The sequence below is a fragment of the Lissotriton helveticus genome, chromosome 5_1 (assembly GCF_964261635.1).
Source record: "Lissotriton helveticus chromosome 5_1, aLisHel1.1, whole genome shotgun sequence".
Classification (NCBI taxonomy): domain Eukaryota; kingdom Metazoa; phylum Chordata; class Amphibia; order Caudata; family Salamandridae; genus Lissotriton; species Lissotriton helveticus.
Window position 1 is genome coordinate 1,324,628,618 of NC_136065.1, and position 26,854 is coordinate 1,324,655,471.

The 26,854-nt window shown below is 45.7% G+C and overlaps 1 protein-coding gene across 1 annotated transcript in view; it reads right to left on the minus strand.

Annotated features, from left to right (window-relative positions):
• ARL8A (ARF like GTPase 8A) overlaps nucleotides 1-26,854 on the minus strand; it is a 222,894-nt gene that overhangs the window by 100,318 nt on the left and 95,722 nt on the right. Inside the window, exon 3 of the mRNA XM_078644165.1 lies at nucleotides 11,536-11,609. Coding sequence (XP_078500291.1) covers nucleotides 11,536-11,609 — 74 coding nt within the window. The remainder of the gene's footprint in view (nucleotides 1-11,535; nucleotides 11,610-26,854) is intronic.

Here is a 26,854-nt window from a genome sequence, read left to right on the forward strand (position 1 = left end):
TGTGACCAGGCTGAGTGGTCAGGTTGCTCTTGTGTTGAGTCTTGCATGCTGCGGGTTGTCTGCGCAACCATTTTCCTTGCGTCGCAGTTCGGCTTGCTTTGGTGCGCATCTGGGTGCGCTCGTCGGGTCTTCCTTGTGACTTGCTGCTTTGGGCTAGTGCTGTCTGCCCTGCTGCGCATGTACGTCATGCGGCTTTAACCCTTCTTGGTGCCGGGTTCCAGAACCATTGTCGGTTTGTGAGGGGGTGCTCCTACTTTCGCCATACTGCTGCAGCGATGACCTGTGGCCACTAGGTATCGCTGCATTCTCTTCCGGCGTGGCGTGGGTGCTTCTTGGGTGTTGCTTTTGGAGGGTTGCGTCACCACTCCGTTGACCTTTTTCTGGTCTTGCTTCTTCTGTTCGTTGCTGGCTGTGATCCTTTGGAATGTCCTGCGTGGAGTTGCTGCACTCCTGACGCGCTTCTGGGGCTTCTGGCGCGTTCCTGGGTTCTGACGTGTTCTTCCGCTTCTGGCGCGCTCCTGCGCCGTCGCCTTTTATCTGCTCAGGCTGTGTGGTGGCGTTCCGGTGTGACAGTGTCCTTGCGCTTGGTCGGTTTCTCCTTGTGTTGTTGCGCTGTCACCTGGTGCGGAGTTCCTTCACTCTTGGCGCCTTTCTGCGCATCACAGTGCTATGCTAGTCCGGGTACTGTGTATAGTCCTTGCGCTCCTGGCACATTCCTGCGCACTCCCTTGTCGGTGTCGTGGCATTTCTCTCTCTGTGTGGTGTCTGAACGCCAGTCTTGCGCAGCTGCTTGGCGTTGCTGTGCCAGTTTTGTGCTGCTGTGTGTCATTTGGCACCTGCAGTCCGATCTCGAAACTGTCCACTGTTGCGTTTCCTCCTTGAACTACGCAGATACCTTGATCTGCTGCTCACTTATCCTTGGGCATGTTAGGTGCTTTGGCAGCCTTGGGCTTGCTCCAGTCCTGTTACAGGGTTTATTGGGATTTGCAGGGGCAATTTCACAATTGGCCACTAGGTGACAGTGCTTTGTTCTTCTAGCTCTCGAATCTGTGTGGGCTCCTAACGCTGTGGACCTCGTGCTTCCTGGGACCCGTGGAGGGCTGCTCCTGTCCTGTATCCTGCTGCACCCGCTGAGCTGGGGCTGTGACAGGCCAGCGCGGCTCCCAGGGACTGCTGGCTTCCTCGTGGTGAGTGTCACTGCTGGCTTCCTTGTGGTGAGTGTTTGCACTTTACAGTGGGTGGGCTCCGCTTTGATTGTCTGGGCGCCCTGCAGCTCTCCTCACTCTGCGGGCGCTTTACTTTCTTTGTGGTGGAGTCAGTTTCGCATGCGGGCCATGCAGGGGTGTCGGCACCCGTCTCAAAGCCGCTCGCTGCTGTCTCTCTTTGCCCCTACCCGCAGCGGGCTCCTTACCCCTGTGCTGCACGGGGGGGGTATGTGTGTGTGTGTGCTCGGACTTTGGGGCACTTGTGTTGATCGCGGGTGGGCTCCGCTTATTCATTTGGCGCCCGGCAGTTTTCATACGCTCCCCACCGCAGCAGCTTCAGTCACACGCTGCGCGGCGGGAGCAGGGGTCGCCGCAGGCAGGCCGCGGGTGGGCTCCGCTGGCCTTGCTTTAATATACAATGTTCCTTGTAGGCCGCACTGCGCTCGGCAGGGCGCCACGGCCACGCGGGTGGGCTCCGCTTCTCACTTTGCTTTCCGGCTGCCTCGAGGGAGAGGGGGGGGAAGGGTCGCTCCAGTCTCGCGCTGCCCCTCAGGCCTCTCCAGTGCCCGGGCTTACCTCCGGCCGACGGGCCTTCACCTTCCACGCGGGTGGGCTCCGCGGAGGTCTCACTGTGGTTGCCGCATCTGTGGGGCATCCAGTTTCGGCTCGGTGGCGGCCGATGCAGGTGGGTTCTGCATGGCTCTCTCTTCACCCCAGGCAGGGGGGCTCAGTCACGGCCGACGCGGGTGGACTCCGGTCGGTCCGCTCTTCACTCTGTGGGTGTCAATCTCCCGTGGCCGACGCGGGTGGGCTCCGGTCGGTCCGCTCTTCACTCTGTGGGGGTTATTCTCTCGCGGCCGACGCGGGTGGGCTCTGGTCGGTCCGCTCCTCTTCAGGGGCACAGTTGCGGCCGGTGCAGGTGGGCTCTGTCCGGTCCGCTTTCTCCTTCATGGTGTTCCCACGGCGGGCAGCACTCGGCAGGGTTAGAGAGATGCGGGGTGGGCTCCCGGTCACTCTCTCCTTGTCCTTCAGGCCTGGGGCCCGTGGGCCTCTCGGTAGCCGGCTCCTTTCGCCGGGGGTGTGCCGTTGATGTAGGCAGCTCCCTTCCCTTTTCCCACGAAGTTTTCTTTCATCTGCGGCACGCGTGGCTAGCGTCCACCCTCGTCACTATTGTAAGGTCTTGTGGGCCTTAGGCTCTCATGCTAATAAAGACTGCGACACGGACACACTGGATGCATGGTGCAACTGGCCCAGAGCACGTGGGCTAGGCCTCATTTATTGAAGCTGTGTCACCTGACCAGTGACATCAGTGGTGGGTGGGTGTTCGGTGTAATTACAGGGTTAGCACTAGAATGCTAACTGACTCTGGGCACTACAGCATGGCGGCAGCACACCTATCTTTTAATCTGCATGCTTATTTCCTCTGTGAATACAGACAGGTGAAGGTTGTTTCATTACATAAATCCAATTAGCTTTTCCTCTTTTTGCCCCTGATTTTGTTTGTTTGTATGTATACTTTCAAAACTGTAGCAGTACACCTGTTATAACACTTCAAAGAAGTTGCAAAGTCAATCCTCCTTACTGTTGTTTTACATCTCTCCTTGTTCTTTTACATTCAACCCTCTGACTCTCCTCCCTAGTCTTCAGCCCTCTCTCATTTGCCACCTTGTTTCCCGCGTTTTTGCCTTCCCTCCCCCATTGCTTTTCACTGTGGCTTCTCAGCTTGCATACCAAACCTCCGTAGCACTGCTGACCTAATAAATATTTTCCTCGGGTGACAGGCCCAACCTGATTTGAGCATTGCTTATTGCTAAGATCTGTCAGTTATTCTGTTGTTTGATAGATATAAAGGCTCTTTCTTCCTGCTTCTCCACAATTTACTGGTGGCAGTGCCTTACTCCTCCTACCACTCTAGTGTGTGCCCATGTGGGAAAGTCTTCCCTCCAGGTAATCTTGAGTGTGCTGATGATATTCTTCTAGTACCAGCCCCTCCATAGAGTCATACAATTGTCCATATATCACACAACTCTGCCAAGTGCACTAGCTGCTGGAGAGTTCCCATCTGGAACACATTCTGGGGTGCTTTGCTTTCGTCCCTCTCATGTAGCATGCATATGAAGGTACATGTTTATCCAAACAATCTATGATGTTTCTTTTGGGGGGTTCCTGACATCCTTCCCATTTACACAGTGTGCTTTTATCCCCCAACTCAGTTATACTGGACCAATGTCATGCCCCAGTACAGAAAAGTTGAGGGGATAGTCTGCCACTTTTCTGTAGATCAATACAGGTCTGTGTTTGCCATTCCAAAACACATATTTCAACACAACACAATTACACAACACACCACCTACATCCAATCCACACCAGAGAATTCTACATCATACCACAAATTTCAAAAGCACATCACATAATTAAACTCCACTACATACCACTCACAAAATAAAATCCCATTCCACATAATTACACTCCATGACACATAATCCCATTCCATATAATTGCAGTACACTAAATACTACATAATTACTATCCACATAATTCCACTGCACATCATGCCACATAATTCCACAACACAAATCCACTCCACGCCACACAATTCCACAACTAGAAATTCCAATCCAACCTCCATAATTCCACTCCACACCACATACAGCCACTCCACTCCATAACACATGGGTGTAGACATTGTCATACACAATGCTTCTTATACTCTCTCTTGCTTCCATCTCCCTCACTTCACGATACACCGTGTTATTTTTTTCTTTTGCCCTGTCAATATTTGGACAGCTGCTTCCCATCATCACACACTTTCAACTAAAATCTCAATTATGTAGGACACACTTGACTTGTGCTCTGTTCGCTCTGCAGGGAGGTCAAGGATTGAGTGAGAGTGTATTCTGAACACTTTTGTGTCCTGTCCTAAGCACCCATTCACCACCTGAACTCACATGGGCACCTAGAAGTGTCTCAGTTCACAGTACACACTACACAAGTCAAATAACCTGCCCAAAAAAGACAACAACAACAAACCTAGCATTCTGAAAAAGCCAAACACTCTTAGGGATTAGCAAGTGAAATATATACAGGGACTGCATCGCTGAGGTGGATTATCTTAATGGCTCTTCCAGTCTTTGTTCAGAAATCAATCATTATTTTTGCCTGAAGTGTTAATGACATGAACATAGGGCCTGATTAGTGCTTACTTTGATCCGGTAGTTTTTTGGTGCTCAGCACCAGCACTTAATTGCCAGCACTGGCTCTAGTGACCGTCCACCATATGGTGTTGCTGTCTGAGATGTGCACAACAGCTGTGTTTCTTAAGTCAAAAGGCATTGAAAATGAATAATACCAATCTCTCACACCATTCTTATAGCTTTGTGTGGCCTGAAATAGTCGGAATTGTCATACTTTTAGGAGTGCGACGGTTAGATGTTATGTTGGTACTGTCATTGGCAGTGCTGGCAGGGGCAATGAGTGGTGCAGGCTGCAGTGGCCTTCCGAAAATGGCCCTTACAAATTAAGCTCACAGCCTGATAAGAACCCATTTTAATGCCATTAGGTCGAGCTGGGCAGTACATGTGCTGCTCTGCGAGGCATGTTGTGTTCGAGAATGGACTTTAAGCTCCGCCCACCCTCCGCCCATACTTTTCATTGGCTTGGGTCATTGTCCTTTGTACATGTTGGCTTCTGATTCGTTAATCGGATTGTTAGTCCCTCCTTAGTACTGCTTTGTCTTCATTTGTAACCTCCCATGATGGCTGGCCCTTTTACTTCTGTTGTTAGACGACATGTCTTATTTACTCTGTAAGCAGTATTTTCTTTAATGCGTTTCTCCTACTTCAGGTATGACATGCTTTCCTGCTACATTCAGCAAGCCATGCGTGCTTTCGCTTTCCGAGCAGCCCGGGACAATAGCGGCAGAGGTCTTGCATGTACAAGAGTTTGAGCTATTGGCATTGTAAATGACAATGCCTTTTATTTATGTGTTAATTATCAACACATAGAAATAAAAGGCATTGTCATTTAAAATGCCAATAGCTTAAACTCTCGCAAACGCGAAACCTATTGCATTGCAAATGTTTGCTTTTAATTCCTGCTGAGTCTGAGAAGCAGAGAGACGCAGCCCACTTAGAGCCCTGATAAAAGCAAAGAATTCTCTCAAAGAACTTGTACAATAATTCGGAGAGGGATGATAACATGGGTGAGTGTTTATTTCATTTTTGTCCGTTTAGTTTAAGACCAACTGATGCCAAACATCTTGTTTCTGCTGAGCACACTAAGGCTGCCCGGCAGAGGAGCAGCAACAGGATGGGAGCAGCAGAGAGGACACGTCAATGGGGACATTTCGCTGGTGGCGAAACCCACCCACTGAGCCAGCAGAACACATTTACAACATCCTCTCCAGTGTGGTGAGGGAAGCTTAAACATAAAACGAAAAAGAAAAAGGACAGCTGGCTGTTGTGAGATGTTTCCATTATTGTGCAGGCCACCATGTTATTATGCTTCAATGCCCCAGACATTTTAGGTGAGGGAACATCTTTCATGAACCAATAGGAGTACAATCAGCTCCCTTTCAGCAGAAACATACTCATTCTGCCCAATCAAATGTTGTATTTAGCTGCAGAAGCAATATATAGGCGGAGTCAGCATCTCTTGTTTCTTGTTTCTTCAAGTTATGTTAGCTGGCGAATATGTGAGATTAGGGGACAGCTATGCTGCTGATAGAGCGCAGTGAAATTCTGGAAATTGTTGAGGTACAATATATTCACGAATAGTCCGTACCAGCATATATTCTTATATGTGTTAATTTTAGTTAGTAAATTGTGTTGTAATAATCAATGGTAAATGAAGTGTTAGAATGAGTCGTGCCATTCAAGAAACGTAAAATTGCATTTAGAGGGAATCGTGTGATTCTCGATGATCATTGCAAATGCTTAACAAAGTAGCTCATGTGTAACGTAATGCATTAGATTTAAACGTGCATCATATTAAAGTCTGCACACATAGAGAGGATTAATTGTGCCTTAAATGTGATGGAATGTCGTGCTTGCAGATACAACATTTCTAAATGCGTGTTTAATTTGATGTCAAAGGCCGAGATGAAGTATTTGCTCTTTCGTGCTATGAAAGGCCTATTTGTATTTCCGGTTTATGTAGGCCTGAAATGCATTTACCCCTGGTAAAGCTCTCATTTGGAGGCAGTCAGCGAAATTCACGTGCGTGCAAGGTTGTTCTGTTCTCATGTCTCTGTTGCAGGTGCAAGGACACCGTTCTTGTTAGTTAGACTAACGCTTTTGTTTTAGGAGTTAGGTATTGAGGAGACCTGTTACAAAGTAGTCCGAAATGCCGATAATTGGGAGCCGATATTCTTTCTTGCTGAAGAAGCCTGAGACCCAAGGACACACCAACTGTTGTTGGACCGAGTACAAGTTTTGTTGGAAAATTACCTAAAAAACGCCGAATTTTAAAACTGCTCGAATTTTCATACTGTTTGCATACAGCATACCTGGCATACTTGGCACTCACTTGCCACTATTTTCGCTTTGTTCCTGACATTCCCAGCCGATTTTAGGGCTGTAGATCGAGGGCTAGTGACAACAGCATTTACGGCGGCCATCTTGAGTGAGGGGGCGAGAGCGGTGAGAGCGCTCTAGTGTCCGGTATTTAAGGAAACGGTCTATCTCCGCGCTAGCGGTCGCGTTTGCGGAAGCGCCTCCTCAGCGCCTGAGTCACGCCAGAGTCAGCCCGTCTGCGCCCGTCCGCGCCTCGGACGTGTCTCAGGGCTATGGCACCACCATATGGTTCAGTCCCCAACCTACAACAGGTACCTATAGCCGATGTAGCAACACATTCAATAGAATCCCCCTACATCAAATATACGTCTGTCGATTTGAAGGCTCTACAACCGGCAACAAAACCCTCCTGCAGGTTGTTAAAATTGGGGTGGGAGAAGGATTCCTGTCAAACCTGTCAATTACACATTGACCCTGTAGGGATCAAATCTACGCTGTCTGATTCCTTCAAGAACTCCTCAAAATCAAAGACAAAATCCTTTTCCTTTATTAGCCTCAACTGTCGCTCTTTACCAATGCATAAACTAGAAATTTTTAACCTACTCTTAGATGAAGCACCCGATGCATTGTTTATTACTGAAACCTGGCTCAAAGAAAGTTCGGGTCCAGACATAGCTATGGCACTTCCGGACTCCTACGCTATCACTAGACTTGACAGGGAAAAGATACCTGGCGGAGAAATTGCCATCATCTTCAAAAAGATTTTTAATTGCGAATTTAAACCTCTTCTATGTGATGGCTGCCAAGCGGCGACATTTAAACTTACGCTAGCCCCCTATTTCACTTTAGCCGGAGTCCTTGTGTATCGGCCTCCGGGGGCAGCGTCCAAATGGGTGACAAATATGTCTGCACTTATCGGACCGTTAGCCATGAGAACTGCCAATTTCACAATCTTAGGCGACATAAACTTGCATCTAGAGGATGAGGAATGCTCTTTAGCTAAAGACTTCATAAATGACTTAGCAGCTCTCAATCTAACCTTAAAGAACTCAGGGCCTACTCATCGAGCTGGACACCTGCTAGATCCCATCTTTTCCAATCTTAACAATATTATGACGCATTCTGCCCAGCCTCTGCCCTGGTCCAACCACTATTTGGTTAAATTTGCCCTTCAGGTCGACCCAATAAATAAAGATAATACTCCCCTACCCACCCAGTTTATAAGAAAGTGGAAACAACTTGACATTGACAGTCTCAATACCCTCCTGGAAGAACATAGGCCTTGCACTAAGACCTCTGTTCAACAGCTTTCCTCCACAGTACAAAACTGGCTTCTTGCAGCCATTGACTCCACCCTGCCCAAAACAAAGCTTAAACCTAACACCCACCGCTCTCCTGCGCCCTGGTTCAACGATATTTTACAAAATGAAAAAACTAGATGTAAAAATCTTGAACGTCAATGGAGGAGGAGTTACTCACCTGTAATCAAGGAAAAATACAAAATTCAGTTAACAGCGCATCAAAAGCAGTGTAGCAAGGCTAAAGCAGAATTCATCTGCACAAAAATCACAAATGCCTTAGACCACTCCAAAACACTTTTTAAGCTAGTAAAAGAGCTGGCTGGCTCTAATACGTCTCAACTTCCACCTGAACTTAATAAAACTCAATGTGACCTACTAGCTGCCTTCTTCATCAATAAAGTCGACCAAATTCATCAAGACATTAATCAAGCTTCTAATAAATATAAGTTAACCACTGAAGCTACCCCACAATGTGCATTACCTACCTCGGGTAATACCCCAGGCATTCCGGATTGCTCTACTCCGGTTAATGCATCTTCTGTCACACTTGATAGTTGGCCCTTGCTGAACCCTGATATGGTTCAAAGGCTGCTAAAAACTATTAAATCTGGCTCGCCTAAGGACCCATTGCCATGCTCAGTCTTAAAGCAACTTAACAGCAACGTCTTGGTTACCATCACTGATCTTCTCAATGCTTCGTTACTGGAACAATTTGTACCCAGTGAATGGAAGCACGCAATGATTCATCCGCTCCTGAAGAAAGCTGGCGCAGACCCCAATTTGCCAGCTAACTTCCGCCCAATATCCTTGCTGCCCACCTTTGCAAAAATATTGGAGAAACATGTACATCGTTGCCTCACCGATTTCATCACCACTCATGACCTATTACCAACCCACCAGTCGGGATTTCGTGCAGGCTTTTCCACAGAAACTACCTTGCTGGGGGTAACCGAAAATATCCGCCGCATGGTGGACAAGGGCGAAACAGTGGCACTTGTGCTGCTCGACCTCAGCGCGGCATTCGACACCGTGTCGCATGCGGTCCTCGCCCAAACACTCCACTCCCTGGGCATCCGTGGGGCAGCTCTCAACTGGATTAGATCATTATTGGAAAACCGCACGTTCCAGGTCTTCTCACAAACTGCCTGCTCCGATACCATGACATTCAAACACGGAGTTCCACAGGGCTCTATCCTTAGCCCGTTGCTTTTCAACGTGTATATGAGCCCCCTGGCCAAAATAGTGGAGGAAACAGGGCTTTTAATGTTTTCTTACGCTGATGATTCCCAGCTGCTTTTTTCTTTATCAGCTGCAGATTCTGACAATTCCTCCACCCTACAACTCGGACTCTGTAAAATCGCCGACTGGATGCAAAAAAACTTTCTAAAACTTAACGGCGAAAAAAACCGAGTTAATCGTGTTGGGCAAAAATAAAGAACTTTGGGGACCCCAACATTGGCCAACTGAAATGGGCACCCCCCCTACCCCGGTTACTCACGCTCACAACCTGGGCGTCACTATTGACGACTCACTCAGTTTACATCAGCAAGCGGTAAAGACTTCAGCCACCTGCTTTGCCATATTAAAATGGCTAAAAAAGATCTGTTGGATGCTGCCTGAAAACACCAAGAAAACAGTTGTCAATGCCCTAATAACATCTAGGCTAGATTATGGCAACGTTTTGTACCTGGGGGCGAACAAAGCTACTGTCCGCAGGTTGCAATCAGTGCAAAATGCAGCAGCCAGACTACTCTGTAAAATTCCCATCTCTACTCCAACCACTAAATACATCAGGAAGTTACACTGGCTAAAAATTGAAAACCGAGTTAAATTCAAATCTCTATGTTTTATGCACAGGATTTCCACCAACACCGCTCCTAAATATTTGCAAAACCTGGTGCGCCCCTATCGTCCTTCCAGATCTCTTCGGTCTTCCACGGCAAATCATTTTGAAATTCCAAGGACCAGGCTGTCACGCATGGGTGGCAAGTCCTTCTCATTCCTAGGACCTTCTCTCTGGAACTCAATGCCACATACACTGCGGTCTGAGTCAAATTACATCAAATTCAGAAAAGCCCTAAAAACATGGCTCTTTAACATCTAGTTTTCTGTAACCGCATTGCTATTGGGATCTGCCGCGCCGGGAAACCCTTTGTTGGGTAGCTGTGCGCATTACAAATGTAAACAAATAAAATAAAATAAGAGGTGCTTGGCCAGGGGAAGTGTTTCAGGGGCGTGTTCTATCAATTGTGCATTTTGTATTAGGGACAGTGCCCCAAGGGATGAGTTAGAAGAGAGCCGTTAGAAGGGTAGAAGGAAGGGATCGATTTTTAAAAGGAAGACTTAGAACAAACTCTGTAGTTTTGCCTACTGACCCTTACATGAGTGTACTTCTTAGGAAGTCTTCACGAGCTGACACCTTTTCTTGAATCTTGCATGGGTAATGTTAAGTAGGGATGCCCCGTTAGTGATAGTGTAGGGATAGATTAACGGATTTCTTTTACAGCCACTAATGAAGACTAATATAGATGTTGGGGCGGTTATTGCCTGTTTAGTATTTTTGGAGTTACTCATTCCTTTTATGCTACACTGGATTAGACTGATTCGAAGGATGAAATTTGTATTAGTGCCTATGTATTTTTACAACCTCATCATGAAGTGCTTGTATATTCAGTTATTGTTGGCTTTGTAATAAACCCCTAAATTGAAATCCAGATTCAGTGATCCTTTCCGAGTTTTACTTAATTGGTCCATATTAGAGAGTCATGAATGCATTGATTCTCCCCTTTACACTTCTCAGCAGGTAATAAAGGTCCAGTCGACCGAGGATTCTTAGTAAACTTTTATAGTGGAATCTGGCGTTATCACTGCCAAGCCAGACCTAAACAGTTCAGCTACCTAGATCCAATTACAGGTCATCTAGATTGGTGGAGACTGAGGGAGACCGCTCTGCCTGACCACAAATGCCAAAAGGTTCCTACACCCAGGTAAGGTGACAGGTTGCAGGAACACAGGGTCAATTTTACAAGACAGAAATGCTGTCCAGTAAAATTGAGTGTTAATGACTGCAGGTACAAATGCAGCCCGTCTCGCACCTAACACCCTACTGTGGCACAGGGTGAGCATGTTAGGCTGCCAGCCCCCCTGCCCTAGATATCCTCCCTGCCCATCCCGCCGAACCCTCAAAAATGTTTTTGTTTCATTCACCACCTGACTTTGCAGAAAGGAGAGCTTAGCAGCTCCTTTAAAGGTATACATTCTTCCATCCTTCCAAGGTAGGTGAAATTAGTACAACTAATTTAATCTGCTGTTTATAGCAGATTTTAGAAATGGCACAATGAGGAAAGAAATTAAGGCACACCCCAACATGGCCTTGACTGTTTTGAATAATATCCCATGATCTATGAAGGAGATCAACACCAAGTCTAGGAGGATCACAGTCAGTGGTCTGCTACTATTCCGTCAAGGCCACTGAGAGACAGGAACCATACAGGTAAAATAAGATGCCATACTCACACAATAGCGCTGACTCCTCGACAGTACCTCTCCCACATACTGCGGAATCGTGGCTGACCTCCAATGTCCCAGAGCTGAGGAAGGAAGAGGAAAAAGATGAGAAGCAGATCACTCAACTAAGAGTCCACATACTCTTTTCTCAGTTTCTACTTCATTGCTAAAGCCATGCTCTGGCCCTAGGCTTACTGTTTCGTGGGCTATGGGTTGTTCAGTGTCAGTATGAGAGACTAGGATGATTAGGAGAGATTCCATTAGAAAATGTCTGTGCTGATATACCCCATTGCCTTTTACATGCACCTTTAAATTGCATGAAAGTGCTTCGATAAAGGCCAATTTCTCTATGTCACCTTGTGACTAATAATTCCAGGGAAAAGTCCTGTTGCACACAAGTAGCTGAGTGATCCTAGAGTTTGGGGACACACTATATAATTTTGCATTAAGGGCGTCATTGCAAGCATCCCAGAGCAGGGCATTTAAATTCATAAATCCCAGATTTCCTGATACCAGGTATCCCATAAACTCCAGGTGTGCCGAATTAACTAGGTTTACAGCTTGAACACTTAGGATCCCCTGTATAATGAGGAGTTACCAGAGGAAATGGTAATTCACAGAGTGCTTCTCCTGGCAATTTCTCATTCTCCGACACAGTTTACACATAGACGTTTTGGCTGGTTTTATGACAGGTCCATGATAAATTAGTATTACCACCCCTATCTGAACCTACTGGTTTCTCAACCCCCACAGGCATAAATGTAATGGGGGCTGTAGGTGCACTGAGAAGCCCTTCCGAAGTGCATTGTAAATCCCACTGTTAAAAAGGAAATAGAATAGATCCAATTGAACTGCATAGGAAGAGACTTTGGGCCTTATTTAGATCTTGGCGGACAGGTTACTCATTACCCTCGTGACAGATATCCCGTCTGCCAAAATATATCCCATTATATCCTATGGGATCTATATTTCGGTGGACTGGATATCCATCGACGTTGTGACGGAGTAACCCATCCGCCAAGATCTGAAACAGGCCCTTTGTTTAAAGACCACTTCAGCTGGAGTTTATTTTGAGACATTTATCCTGCAAGTTTAGAATCTACTAAAGCCAATGCCTGTCAAATGGTTCAAAAGGTACCCCACACAATTTCATTGGCTTACATGCGACCTAACTTCTCTAAGACAGAAAACTAAGTGCTATGAATGGTATTAAAAAATGCCAGTCCTTGAAGAGCCTCAAAGCTTGTTTGTGTTTTTTAAAGACCCCAAAAAATATTTCTTCGCTCCACAATCCCTGAATCCATAAAAGTTTTTCGATGTTAGATACCTGTTTTAATCATGCCTTCTTCTAGCCACCTTATTCCAAGGGACATGGGACCAGTGATTTATTATGTAGAAAGAGGAAGGTTTGTTTTACGTCTGAGACATCCTACAGCCAGATCATATGTTGCAAGTCCTAAAACCACCTCAGGATTAATGTTCATAAGTATTATTACCATACCTGATTTTTCCAGTGTGCACGGTAATAAATAATGATGAATCAAGCATTAAGATTTGTGATTGGGGAGCGTTGATAGAGAAGGTTCGCTATATAATTAAGGTGAGGGTAGCATTTGATTATGCACATATGAAATAACATCTCTTCATTTCTTCTCTTATCATCTGTCAGAGGCTATTTTGGACTTTTATGAAAATATCAGTAATATGTAGAAACCTTTTGAAAATTCTCAAAAATACGAACCACACATGTAGTTGGCTCTTAGTTTTCCCAGCCCGAATGAGTCAGTGATTTCCTTTCTCTTATGTTATTAAGTAGGAGCTTTATTTGAACCGTACAATTTTGAAACTGGCGACGATTGCTCTACAAATACTCAGCATTTAATTTTAAACGTACCAATTGGGTAGAAGATAACTGTTTTAGAGATGAATATTAAAAATATCTGAAATACTTAAAAGTTAAGTTTAGATTGTACTTTAATACATTTGCCAATTTTGCATCTGGTTAGAAAATGTGAAACATGACCTGATTTCCGACACTGCATATTCAAGAATTTATTTTTGCCAGTTTTAGACTTGCGAAAACTGAATCCGTTCTATTCATGAATGGATGTGCATTTAAAAAAAATCAATCTGTTTTTCAAGAATAATGTATATAAGTAGAAAAAATGGCATATATTTGCATTTTGTTGATAGGAGAATTTAGAGACATATCCATGAAGATTGCTTCCTGGCAAAGGCAGAGCCCTAAGCACAACTTATCAAGATAGGTGAAGTCATCTTCTCCTGAGGACAGGCAGTCATGATTTTTAGGTGAACGTGCTCTGTGATTTTGGCTTTAGACATGTGCTGGGTGTGAGGCATGCATGTTCAGTTACAGCATGCAGGGTCAGCTTTAGCGCTGGTGGCGCCCGCTGCAACAGTCATTTTTGGCGCCCCCACAGCCCATGATCGCCTACTCGGATTCTCTCACTACCACCAGGCAAGAGTGCCCCTCATCTCTCCAATGATAAGTTATTACTTGCTTACTTACTTCCCCCCCTGAGGTCAGCGCCCCCTACACATGTCAGCGCCCAGTGCGGACGCAACAGTGGCACTGCCCTAAAGGCGGATCTAACAGCATGCATGTAGTTAAGCATAAAACTTTTAGCAATATCGTTTGATCTGTTACTTTTTACAAAAAAGCCTCACGATAAAATATTGAAACTGCACAAATGTAATAATTGGCTGAATAGGCAAGATTAAAGGTGGAGACTATACTGTAAATGTTTCGAGAGTGAGTATAGAAGTAGGGACACTTCATACGCTATGCGGTCCTGACCTGTCATCGGGATGATAAACGAGGAGCATAATAGCACTGAAAAGTCCCTCAAAACCCTATGATGCTCAGATGCAAACCAACGTATGGAGAATGTGAACCTATGCAGACCTTTTTATGAATACCCAGACACCTGTGCCACAAGTATACTAGATAAGGTACTCGAGGGCATAGAAGGGAAGATCAACTTATGCTTCTCTGATGTGTGAGACATTTTTGAGAATAGGGATCCGCAGTGACAGACTGCCCTAAACAGAGTAAGGGGTGTGTTGTTAATATCTGCACAGGGATATCCAGTCACTCAACCACACAATGGGCTCAAATGAATTGCAACTGCTCCCATCCTCGTGGAGGTCTTCTGGTCACTCATCAAGGAATGGAGGGGCACTCACTAGTGAAGATGAGTCAAAGGGGAACCGACATTCCATGTTTTTGTGCTCCCTGTTCCTCTCTGCAACTGTTTTCATGCACTGGGGACAGCATATTTTCTCTGGCAAAGGGACACACTGATGCATGTTGGTGGAAACTGGGGCTGAGGCACCCTTTTCTTAAAGTTATACAGTTTAAAAAGCAGTCCACTGGGTGTGCAACAACATTATGGCATAACAGTTGCCTTCCCCAATTACCTCTAAATGGCACCGCTACTGAGAGAGTTGGCAGTGCTACTAGAATGATGGTGAAAGGCTGGATCTCATTACTCCTTACCATAATGGCTACTACCAGCAAGAACCCACATGGGTGAACCACAAAAAAGAAAGACTAGGGAGGAACGGGTGCTGGTACTCTCACTAATTCAGAAATAGATCATGTATGGGTGTACGCCAAAAATAAACTCACCATCGGTACTGGTATAGTTATGATGAAACACATGGCTATAGCATTTATATAGAATAATGTAAGCTGATGTTCACTTCAATTTTAAAAACCAGTACAAAACATCACAAATTTCTTCTGCATTAATTCCATTTAAAAAACAGCAGCAACCCTTCAGTGGTCACAGACACATGTGATCCCATATTTTGAATCATTGTTGTTTCAAAAATGTTATGAAAAACAAAATAATATCACTCTGAAAGCTTCCCTGGATTGTATTTGTTTGTCTATCACACAGGGAGTTTGGTCCTTGTAGTTAACTATTATACCAGACGGTGGACTACCTAACCCTTGTCTCAGATCAAAGTGCATTAAGGCTACCAAACAGTGTTTTTTCACTTTAGAAAAACAAATAGAATAAAATAATATGTTTTTTTTTTTACAATAGTCTGAACGAGATAGAAAACAAATTGATGACTTTAGTATGAAAGGTCTGAAGTGTAAAATATCTTCCCCTGCAGGTGTAATCCACTGGAAGAAAATAGACAATACAGGGAGAGGTCGTTAGCAAGCGGAACCCCTCAATTTTAACTTTAGCTGCTGGCTTAGAGGGGCCTCATAGGGAGGAAGGCCAAACTGTGTCATGCCATTGATGTTAATTTCTTCCAATGACCAACAGTTTGGACTTATTGCTGGACAACTTTAGAAATTTGCTGGTCATCCACTATTGAATTCCTCAATGGAACTTCTTTAGCAAAGATGGTGTACGTGGGGCAGGTCTATTGGTGGTGCTCCTTAAATGTCTATGGGAATGCCACACCCAAGGATTGTTTTGTGAGTGTCAAGGTTAAATGTGTCACGCTACTTTACTTTTAACTTTGAATTAACAATTACCTCAGTCAAACATGATGGTCTGGGCTAACTTCCCAGAGCAGAATATTAATTACTGAAGAATGTATATCTTTGTGTACTCTAGCAGGACTTGAATCTCTCACCAGGCAGTCTGTCTCATAATGATAACATTGAGGATATTTAATCATTTTCTCAAGTTAAGACAGAAATCTTGACTCTCTTAATGGAGATTTAATACTGGACGCCAAGTTTACCATGATTTCTAGACACCTCATCTTTGTCATGAAGATTATACAATCACTTCTAAAATGTTCTGAAGGCCTTACTTAATAATCAGTAGTCTGCTGAGATAATTTATGGGTCCTCATCCTGGTTTGGAAGCAAGACATCAATGTTAATATTGTGCTTTAAAAGTGAGTTTATTGAGTACTGGGTTGATTGGAATATATAGCGTATTAACCTATAGTTTCACACATGTTTTGGTGACAGTGTTATTGATAGGTGGAAAACCATGCATAGGTATATCCAAATCTCACGTCTCATTGAATCTCATAGAGCAGAAGCACATACGCTAACCAAGACGCTAGGCATTTTATTTGGTCAGTCAGCAAATTGATGAAGGAGCATTATAAGCTCGCAGGGCATCTGCTTCCCATGGAATGCATTACTACGATAAAGTACTTGAATTCTAATACCACCAGGGAAAGTTAATCACTTGCAGTAAAAGCAATAGGAGTAGCACTGCTCTCTCCTGGTGATAGGGAGAAAGGGATAGCGTGAGACACAAAATTATGAAGCCCACTGCGGAATGTGATGAGGGGACCCTGAGCCTCCCATATCTCACAGATATTGACTCGGACTGTATGGTGCCCGTGAAGATTGTGGGACCCCATTAAGTGTTGGGGACCCGCCTGCACTTGAGGAGCTACAGGATCCTGCATTACACCCCTGGAATGGAAAGATTCTGCCCTCTCATGAGTAACTATACAATTCTAAATTGACAAAATTGGAAAACTTACATTAAAGCTGGGCAGAGCTTACTTATTAATGTTACCAATAAAACAGTTTCCAACCAGCTGGAGGTCATATGCCTTTTAAGAGGATCCGCAGGAGTATCTTCCTGGAAAGCCATAAAGCGACCTTACAGTTTTACGAGAAGTCACTAAATGAATATCATGGATGGTAAACTCTGAGGTCTAATGTAGCAACCTCTAGCCTGACTTGCTCTAGGACACCCTTGGCTCTGGCACTGCTTTCTCCCTCTGAACAGCAGCCACGAAGGCACCAGCAGAACTCTACTTACATCATTACTGTCATGCTTGCTCTTACCTTAGACTCTCAGCAAGAGGAAAGGAGGCTGTTCTTGGTGGGAGGGAGGCTCAAGCCTGTGCTGTCAGTGGGTCAAAGAATGTGTGATGTCACGTTGGTGATTCGCGGTCCATGAGGAACATAAATAACTGTATTCATTTTCTTTTCAATTTTTAGATTTATCTTGATTTCTTCTATTATGATTATGTTCGAATGCTCTAAAAGTCTCTGGAAATTATTCAGACATAAAAATGCAATTCTATATTACCAATTTGTTGATGAGGAGATGGAATCTTAGATTGCATTGCAGGGTGTTGCTGTTTAAAGCATGCATGTAGCTGTTTTAATATTAGTGATCTAAGTAATTATTTTACGAGAATAGGGGAATTCTCATTTTCATTGTGAGCTGCTTCATATGTATTTTCTCTTTTGAAGTTGTATTATTAGCCCTACGGGAAAAATATATATTATGCGTAAATGAGATGGGGCATCCCTTGCTGTGCTCCTTCTGTGCACTGCTTCCCTTGTACAGCCTAGGGGTGTGATAATGTACAAAATGATGTAGTCCAAATCCGCAAAGTTTGTACGATGAATTTAAATTATGAGTTTACAACAGTGAGAACACGATTTCTAAGCAATTATCAACTATGAACAGTTTTGCTAATCAATCCAGCCTTAATCATAAGGAAGTGTCCAGGACCAGCGTGGCCGTATATTCCATCGGGCATTACCCTGATGGGCTGGAGCCCTTGGAGGCTGGTTTTGGATGTCACTGGTGGGGCCTGATGTAGTGTCCTGCTGGACACGTTTTAGTGTTCAGGATTATGACGTACCTACACTATACACCCACCCATCACAGGTGTCAGCGGTCAGGGGACCCTGCTAATAAAACGAGGCGGGTGCACGTGCCCTGGGTCAGTTACCAGTACCATACTACTGTGTGAGTGTGCATTATTTCGAAGTATGTTGGCCTAGAGCCCACTACTTTACAATGATGACAAGGAGTTCTGACCCTGCGTGTTTGCTAAACGCCGTTTTGCTGATATTCGTAGGAGAAAGGAGAGCCAGAATATAGGGCGCCCAGCACCTGCTGCCAGCGCACCAGTATCCGAGGCCTGACAGGGCAAGAAGGACCCAGAGAGCTGGTCGTACCGTGTAGCCGCACGCTGTCCTAACCAGCCCTGAGTTGGCAGAGAAGAGACTGTTCATCTCCAACAGTCAGATGCCCAGCTGCCATCCACGTACTACGAGGCTGACAGAGCTGGTGAGCAGTTCAAAGAAGACCATATAGCGCTGTCAGCAGGACGCTCATGAAGCAGGCACCCTGATCCCTCCAGGTATGACTGGGCTTACATCAATTAAGGCATGTCATTTGTTCCCACCAGCGACACCAACCTACTAGAACTAGATGTGAGCACATTTAAACTCACAAGGAAGCTTCGACTCAAACATTTCTTTGAGAGAGTCCTTGACCCAACCATCGACCCAAAACCGGATCAACTTATGGGTTTACGACCCCCCAGCACCTTCATACCCCCAGTAAGTCACAAAAGCATCGATACGTTTGAGACTCTAGTGAAACAGGATATTTCTACGATCAATTTCCGCAAAAAGACTCACAAGAACATCACCAATAAGGATCTTGATACGCTTAAAAAGATCGCACAGAACCCAACTATTAAGTGCTTGAAAGCCGACAAAGGAGGCGCTCTCGTCATCCTTGATACTGAACTGTATAAACAGAGAACCAGAGAGCATGTCATGGATCCGGATGTATACTTGCCCCTTGACGGCAACCCTACTAAGGAGTATAAAATGGAACTTTTAAACATCGTGGAAAAAGCCCATGTGGAAGGAATAATTGATGACAGAACTAAGAAATACCTGATCACCGAACATCCCCGGAGTCCATCTATTACTATGTTACCTAAGATCCATAAGAACCTGCTGGATCCACCGTTTCGCCCTATTGTTTCAACTAGGGGTTCGATTCACGAACCTACAGGCACATTTATTGATCGTTACTTGCAACCTATGGTCCAAAAATTACCCAGCTACATTAAAGACACCACACAACTATTGAATAAACTCTCTACAATAGAATTCCTTGAGAACGAGAAACTTATCTTATGTACTGCGGACGTAAGAAGTTTGTATACTTCCATCTCCCACGAAGGAGGGATCAACGCGGTGGAACAAGCATTGCTCTCATCGGATATTAGTGACTCCCTGAAACCATTCATTCTTGAACTCATGGTATACACCCTATACCATAGCTACTTTAAATACGATGAAACCTGGTTCCTACAAATGTCCGGAATGGCCATGGGAAATTGTGCGGCTCCCACCTACGCGAACCTATACATGGGTGATTTTGAATTCAATCACATTTATCAAAACAAAACATGGATGGACAATCTTAAATTTTATGTACGCTACATCGACGATTTACTGTTTGTTTGGAAAGACTCTCAGGCAAGTCTTGAACTTGCATTAACTGATCTTAACACCAAAGATGACCGCATTGACCTCACCTGGACAATTAACCAGCAAGAGATCGCCTTTTTGGACGTCCTCATCAAAATCACCTCACAGGGTGTACAGACAGACCTCTTCCGGAAAACTACTGATCGTAATAACGCTCTACTGTTCAGCAGTTTCCATCGAGATTCTCTGAAAAGACATTTGCCTTACAGGCAGATGTTGAGGGTAACCCGCATCGTCTCTGATCCAGACACTAGGATGAACCAAGTAGTAAACATTGCATCTAGATTTCGTTGCAGAGGATATCCAGAGACAATCCTCAAGGAAGCTATGGACCGCACGTCCTCTACCTCCCGGACGGAAGCTCTCAAAAGCAAACCTAAGACCGAAGGCCAGAGAATGGTATTAGTTTCCAGATATTCCACCTCCAGCAACAAATACAATAAGATCATAATGAAACATTGGCGCATCCTCGCATCGGAACCTGATTTCGGAAACCTTTTCCAAGATCCTCCGATCTTTGCTTATACTAGACCAATGAACTTCAAAGAAATCCTATCTAAGCAAACAACGGCGAGTACCTCAGTCACCCACACTGGCACACGATCATGCCATCATTGCAGCAATTGCAATATTGTAATGAAAGGAAACATCATCTGCCACCCCATGAGAGGTTTTGACATCAAGCTAACTGTAGATGCCACTTGCGATTCTTCAAATCTGATCTACCTCTTAAAATGCCCATGTGGCAAAGTCTACGTGGGCAAAACAAGCAGGAAAATAAAAACGAGATTAAACGAACACAAATCAAATATAAGGACTAAAAACACCAAGTCCAATATTGCCGTTCACTTCAACGAAGCCAACCACAGGGTGGCTCAACTCAAGTACATGGTCCTGGAGATTGTTCCCAAAATTGAAGGCAGAGACAATAACAAGACTTTATTGCAGAGGGAAACCGCCTGGATCTACAGATTACAATCCCAGAAACCGTGTGGTCTTAACGACCGGACAGAATTAAGTTGCTTTCTTTAAATGCCACTTGTGGGCACTCTTTGATGCATGACTACTTTGTTCTGCTACATACTTATACCTTTCGCTATCTTTCACCCTCCCCTCCAATATGGCCACCCGTTTTACTCACTACTTTAACACACCAATTTCCGGAGTCCCTTTTCCACTTCCATGATTTTCCCACCACCCACTTTAACTCCGCATTTGCCCCGCGGAGTTTCACCCTCGAGGAACCCGTTTTATGGTCCCGCAACCCTAGCAGACCAAGTAAGTTTCCCGCTTTCCTTCGCGGCTTTTTCTTAATCTCGCTGACACCGATCCTATTCCACTGTAGGATCGCCGAGCACTTTCTCAGTTTGCACACGTAAGCCCGCTTGAGCCGACGGCTTGATTCTTTCGCTGTTTCACTTTCCCCCGTAACGTCTACCAACCACCCCCCAGGACCCTCTCTCCTCCACCTCATTTCTTTTGATTAATCACTTGTTTCACGTCGTTACCGCTTTCATCTCCTCACGTTTGCATACACTTTGGGAAAACCGCATTTTAATATCTTTAACTGGTATCCCCGCACTTTTCTCCACTCGGTCTTCCGTTCTCATTGAGACACCCCTTTGCAACTGGGCGCATGAGGTCGATACACTAAGTCACTCACATAATCATGACTATGTTGCATCAGATGTTATTCTGTATATATATTGATTGGCATATATTCTCTTTGTTCTAGTGCTCCTTGAGAAAGGACACTCTTGTCCGAAATGCATCGGAGCCACCTATAAAAAATGGATTAATTCGATGGTCTGTCATTTCATATGAATGTAATATGAAACACAAGAATGAAAAACTTTGATTAAAAATTTCTGAAACTTTCCACAAGAGAACTTTATTTTGAACTTTGGGAAACTCCCTGTGTTGTTGTTGTTTTCACAACACACAGTTCCGCACATGTGTGCCCATAGCAGGGATGCGCCTACACCCCTGTAGCGCACTTAACCCCTCAATCCTTTCTGAGAGACGCCACCATGCTGCCATCTGTCCCAGCATGAGAAGGAGAGGTGCATCCCTGCCAATGAGTCAAGAGCAAAACAATAGTGAAGCCAGCACACAATACAAGGCATGGCAAGAGACGCTCTCTTGCAGCAGCCACAGCAGGATCAGAGCAGCGCGCCCACATACCATCATTGCCTGTATCGTCTCATAAGTCTGCACTAACACTGCTTCCCCTGCACTTGATTCTCCAGTACCGGTGTTGACCACAGCGTCAACAAAGCTGCAGCGGCCAAAGAAGAGCAGTGGTTGCAGCGCCACTTATCGGCGAATCATCACACAGCACCAAGCAGGTGACTTCAAAGGAGGGCGGCCCAACGGTGTTTTAAACACCTTTGAAGATAAAAGCCTGACCCTCTAGAATTATGTGTAAAATCAGCATCAGCATTAGGTGAAAGCTCCGCAGCATCAGGAAAGCTGCTGCGGCCTGAATGAAGTAGTGGCTGCAGCGCCACCTGGTGGCAGCTCTGCGGACCGCACCAGCGCGGTCTATACGCCTACAATGCCCGCGACCCTGACTGAAGTAGAGCATGCTGAAGTGACTGCAGAAAGGCACTGTCAAGAATGACCCACAGGAATGAGAAGGATGCCGCATCCTGTAAGAAGTAGCTATAGTGCCACCTAAAGGGACTCGAATATGATGGCCCAACCGGGCAAACTTCAGCTCAAGATAAGCAGCCCTGCTGCACCAGCACATTGTGAAAGCACCACACCAGTGTTTCCAGTACCCAGTAAGTGACTGACAAGTAATGCAGCATCGGTGAGGTGCCAGCCAGAACTGTTACTGGGCCCCAGCAGCTTAGCCCACTGCAGCATTGAGGATACTGCATACCCCATTGATACGGACTGACGGTGCCAGCTAGATGGCGCACTCAGAAGTACGATGATTGTAGTGCATACATACATATGCATGCATCCCTGTGTGAGGCACACCTCTGGGTTCAACAAAAATTGGCTCCCATACAATGTTCATCAGGTTTTGTAAAGTTTTTGGTTTAATTATGGTCTTCTGATATTTTCAGCATATCATGTGAAAGACTTTGTCATCATTGTAGCATTATTCGTCATCGCATACGTACAAGTTTCCACAACTCCGATGCATTTCGGGTGGGCAGCTCCTTGACAATTGGGCTGACCGCCCGAAATGCACCGGAGTTGTGGAAACTTGTACATATGCGATGACGAATTATGCTACAACGATGACAATGTCTTTCACATGATATGCTGAAAATATCAGAAGACCATAATTAAACCAAAAACTTTACAAAACCTGATGAACATTGTATGGGAGTCAATTGTTGTTGAACCCACAGGTGTGCCTCACACAGGGATGCATTCATATGTATGTATGCACTACAATCAGCTTATTTGATAGCATGACAGGACAGACACGCTACCTGCGAGAGCACCCTAACTGATTAAATCTTTCCTGAACTTTACCCTTAAACCTAATACAGTCCAAACGCTGTGCACCCTCTATCTATTACTTTGAAGTTTATGCACTCAGAAGTACACCACAGGGAATGGCCAAGTGATTGCCACACATTCCTGTGGGCTGCCTAGTGTCTGAGGGGAGAGGCTGCTAACTCCCACAGGGAGTCCTAAGTAGAGGAAAGATGCCCCAACTAAGAAAAGGACAGCCAGATTCAGTGAAGCCAATGGTCCCTGTTCCTCAGAGAGGAAACAGGCGGACTGTACACAGACTGTGGCACTAAGGAAAGAAAGCACCAAGGAAATTAAGAGACTGCTAAGAGTGCACCACACGCCCAAGGGTTGCTGGTTATTATTTGAAGGGGATAGACTGTGAACCCCTGTAAAGAGAGAAAGCTGACTCCACAAGATGCCCAAAGCTGTCCAGCCAGGAGAGCTGCGAAGCGTCAAATGAGACAAGAAAGGTCCAGCGGAGGTAATGAGAGCGAAAGCAGCCAAGCACCAGAAGAGGGCGACCTTGAAGAAGGACCGAGAGCCCGAAGTCAGAGGTGCGCGGAAGCCTACAACTGGAAATGTAGGAGCAGGTGCAGCAGAAGGAAGAAGCAATGATGAAGGGAAGAGGCTGCGCCAGGCAACCGCCCCAGCACCAAAAGGTTACCATTGGCCCATCATTGAGAGTTGTCACACGAAGTGAGCGACCCTGCAAAGCATGCCTGAATGGAGGCAGGAGCAAGCGCCGTGACGGCGCATGCTCAAGGTGAAAGTACTACGCCCTCAAGTGAAGAAGATGGAAGAAAGGTGACCCTCTCCAGGGAGTGGAGCACAAAGATTCACGAAGAGGAGAAGCCTGTCCTACAGACAGGACAAGAGCCTAAGAACCAGACAAGACCAGCGAGATGTCCATGCGGAGTGAACATGAGACACGTGGCATAACGCCACATGAATGTGGGGAACCTGGTCGGAAGTAGAGAAGAGCGCGGCATGACGTCACATTGCGAAGGAGTTGAATAGCACTATGCCACACAGTGAACAACCACCAGAGGTGCACAAGAGAAAAGGGAAAAGAGCGATGAGACTGGGGACTCGTGCCACTACCGGAGAGGGCATCTGTCAACACAACCCAGCCACTGGGGTGCAGAGACATCACTAGAGACAGCTCCAAGGTGGACCATCTGTAAGTCACCAAAAAGCACAAACCGATTCCAGGCCCCATGCTCCACAGTGCAACCGTCCAGTCACCTGTAACCGGCTGCTTGGCACAGATGACATCCGGGCTAGCAATTGCACATATTGAACAATAACTTCAAATGGCTACAAAGTCCTTAAAGTCTTCCTCGTTCCAAGCAAGACATCGACAGCTGAAGCCCAAGTGTAAGATGGTAATCATCATAATTTCCAGGTGAATCACCAGAACGACCAACGGTGCATAGCGCAACCAGAGTGGATCCTAGCGCCTAAAACATCCAGAGACCAATAAGGCATTCCTGGTGCCGTGAGAGGCTGGCCACCCAGAAATCTTCTGTGAGCCCCTGTGAACCTGGGACTTGCCGAAAAGAGCATAGTCAACCATTTGACCATCCATCCTTTGGGTTGCACAAGGCTTGCCCGTGGCCCTGTTGGGAGTTCTGCAGTGACCCCTTTGTGCAGCCTAAGGGAGCCATGCAGTCCCATAGCAATCAAGGGTCTAGGGCCTCAAGGGAATTCCGGTGAGAGTAGAATCCCTACAAGAGAGATGTCTGCAGCAGTTCTACGACAGACACCTGGAAGCACTGAGGTCATGGACGGAGACTGGTTACTCAAACTCCACCTGATGACAGCCCATGCACCTGAGTCCTGATGGCCAGAGCACACAGACCCTGAGACAACCACCCTTTGCAGCTGCAAGAGCAACTCGGTTGTGGTCCGATTGGCAGTTCCTCAGCGACGCCTTCGCGTGGCCCACGAGAGGCCCCACACAGTCCACACAGTCCTGTGACAGCCCAGCAAAAAGGGCCTCATAAGGATTCCTGTGAGAGGGGATCCCTGGTATGAGAGAGAAGTCCTGGCATGAGAGGAAAGTCTGGAACTGCTCCACCAGCAGGCACTTGGAAGCATCATGGCTTTCAAGCAAGACTCCCATTCATCAATGTCGTCCTCAGTCTTTGTAGCTTTACCATCTAAAGGAGCCTGGGCGCCTTCAAGAAGATTTCTGCAGTGGACTCCACTACCGCTTCTGATGCACCCTCAAGTTGAACTATGTAAATAGTCTCCAACACCGTGAGACCAGGCGGGTCAGGTGACATCGCCAAGGTGGACTAAAACCTCATTGACATGTGGTCAAGAGACCCAACTCTGCCTGGCAGATGGCCTGAAGACACTCAGTAGTGCTGTGATTTGTTGTTTATTCTTTCCCACAGGTTGAACTTTTTCATCTCTTTTTCAATAAAGTTTGGGAGCGATGTAGTGTCCTACTGGACATGTTTCAGTGCACAGGATTATGCTGTACCTACAGTATACACCCACCCATCACTGGCATCACCAATCAGGTGACCCTGCTAATAAAAGGGGATGGGCAAACGTGCCCCTGGCTAATACCAGTACCATACTACTATGCAAGCGTACATTATTTCTAAGTATGTGGGCCTACAGCCCACTACTTTACATGTCTGTCACTTTTCCCTGCTCCCCGAGGTTATTTGCAGCAGGCACAGGGGGCATCAAGAGAAAAGGAGAGTGGGGGTGAGGGATGGAGAAATTGCTGCCAAGTGCCAAGTTTCAGATAGCTTATCTGTAACATTTCTGTGGTTTCAGTGCGTGTATGAGTGACATTCTACTGCCAAATGTGTGACACATTGAGTGACACTTTCTTGTGAGGAAATAAAAGTAATGACCTGTATTTGAATGCCTCTCAGTGACTTGTAAGCCACTATATCCAGATATATATATACAGCAATGATCATCCACGTAAAACAAGCTAGACCTATTGGTATCACCAATACTTATTAGCGTAATCAGATCAGGTAGTAACACCAATGATTTTGTTATTAATTAGAATTGAACGTTTCAATTCAGAAAGTATTTTTCTGAACTGAGCAATTCTTTGCCTGTTGAAGCAGTCGGAGTTTTCGGTGTGTTTTAATCACTCCTGTTCTCTAATTCATACCATTTTCCTCTGCAGTTTCTCACTATTATCCACATACCGGGCTACATACAGACTGGGGTGCATCGTATTGTGCTGATTGCACGCAGGGTGAGCCTGATGCTAACCAGTGAAGAAGCCTGCTCTTGGACTTAACTTGTGGTCTGACCACAGTACTGTCTCACAAGACTGCTCCATCATAAGGCCAGCACTGCTGCCTGGACCTTTAGCTGCTGGGGGTGTTGTGATGCTGGTAGAAAGTCAAACTGTGCTCTGTGTCTCTCTCAGCCTTAGGTTCCATCGACAGGGCAAAGGGGGCCGGTCAGCCGCTACTTCTGTACTGGGACAGCCCATCCTAAAACAAGTGACCAAGGGCAGGTGGGGAATTGTTCACTAGTTTCACTAGTAGTAATTAATTAGAGGTGGGCGAGCAAACAAATTAACAGTGA